The sequence below is a fragment of the Daktulosphaira vitifoliae genome, unplaced genomic scaffold (assembly GCF_025091365.1).
Source record: "Daktulosphaira vitifoliae isolate Bord-2020 unplaced genomic scaffold, ASM2509136v1 Scaffold_2, whole genome shotgun sequence".
In the NCBI taxonomy this organism is placed as follows: domain Eukaryota; kingdom Metazoa; phylum Arthropoda; class Insecta; order Hemiptera; family Phylloxeridae; genus Daktulosphaira; species Daktulosphaira vitifoliae.
This window is the reverse complement of record NW_026099573.1, coordinates 39,416,908-39,418,512: the sequence shown is the minus strand read 5'-3', so window position 1 is coordinate 39,418,512 and position 1,605 is coordinate 39,416,908. Positions and strand designations below refer to the sequence as shown.

The 1,605-nt window shown below is 24.9% G+C and overlaps 1 protein-coding gene across 1 annotated transcript; it reads left to right on the top strand.

The window, feature by feature from the left end:
• Positions 1-618, top strand: LOC126898237 (tigger transposable element-derived protein 6-like). The gene has a single exon (XM_050672176.1). It carries the CDS (start codon positions 1-3, stop codon positions 616-618), a length of 618 nt encoding a protein of 205 aa, XP_050528133.1.
• The last annotated feature ends 987 nt before the right edge of the window (positions 619-1,605 follow it).

Below are 1,605 nucleotides of genomic sequence, written 5' to 3'. Positions count from 1 at the left end.
ATGGATCAGGGAATAATACAAAATTTCAAAACATTATACCGCAAAGAAATTATTCGAAAAATTGTTTACGATATTGATGAAGGCAAACCATGTTCAATAAATCTATTACAATCCATGCGTATGTGTGAAAAAGTATGGCGTAATGTACAACCAAGTACAATTGTCAATTGTTTCAAAAAAGTTGGATTCTATTTTAATGATGAGCAGTTTGATGGTGATGGTTTAGAAAACAATGACGATGATGATGGTGGATATGATTGGCAAATTGTAGCAGATAAACTTAATATAGATCAAGAGTTTACATTTCAATCATATGTTACAATCGATGATAATGTTGTAGTCAGTGGAATGTTAACTGATAAAGAAATCATGGGTATAAATATATCAAATAGTGGTTCCAAAAATAATGAAGATGATGAGCCTGAAACAACTTTAAATATGATTACGGCGAACCAAGCAATGTCATCATTACAAACTGTTAGACAATTTGTTGAATCTGTCGAAGGCGTGGATACTTCTATTTTCGAATCCATAGACAAATTAGAAGATTTTGTCAATAAACAGCCAAAAAACCAAAAATTAATAATACATTATTTTTCTACTGTATCTACTGTATAATACATATGTACATACATATAATTTCATTGTATTTATTTTTTAATTTTATTTAGTTTTTGTATAGCATTTATGTATAAACATNAGCATTTACGTATAAACATAAATATATTATATTTGTCATGACGTTTTTATCGTATAATTTTAAAATTATATTTCATTACATAGGTAACTCGAAGTTTTGATTTTATTTTGATAAATTTGAGTTAGGTATCTCGAATAATACATATCTCGAGGTGAATTTTTATCCCCCTTTAACTTTGAGTTATCGCGACTCGACCGTATAAGTTTTTTTTTAATTAAGTGATATTTCAATCATAATTGAGAAATTACAACGCTCAATGATTAAAATGTAACACAATTTTATAATACATATCAGAGTCTAAAATATATACAATTTCAGAAGAATTTCTATTTCTACAAATAAAACTAAAATGCATTTGGTTAGTTTTAATACTTGAATTAATAATTTAAGAGGTACACATTACTTTTCAGAGAACATATTTTGTATCAGTCGACTTATTATTTTAGGTTCTGAAACATTTTTAAAAAATGTCACTTTATTTAGGATCGTTACTGAATATTATTCTAAGTATCCAAGTACCTTCTCGTTATTACCTATTATTTATGTGCGAATAAATTGAAATTTAGTATTATCATCATGAATATAGGAAATAAGACTGATTTCAAATGCATGAATTTCATCAAATTATCTTATAAGAATATATACAAAAGTATGCATCTATTTTTATAGACTCATATTTGAATTGATAGAAATTAAAATTTTAAGAATCATAATATATTTTTACATTTTATAGTTTTATTGAAGTCAAAATAAATAATTATTCTTAGTACTATTTTTTTTATATTTCTATTTAACTGTAGCTAATAGTAATAATAATACATTTGCGGAATGTTTTGATAAAAAAAATCACATAAATAATTGTCTTAATTTACTAAACTACTCTTAACATGAATTGTTGAATAAAG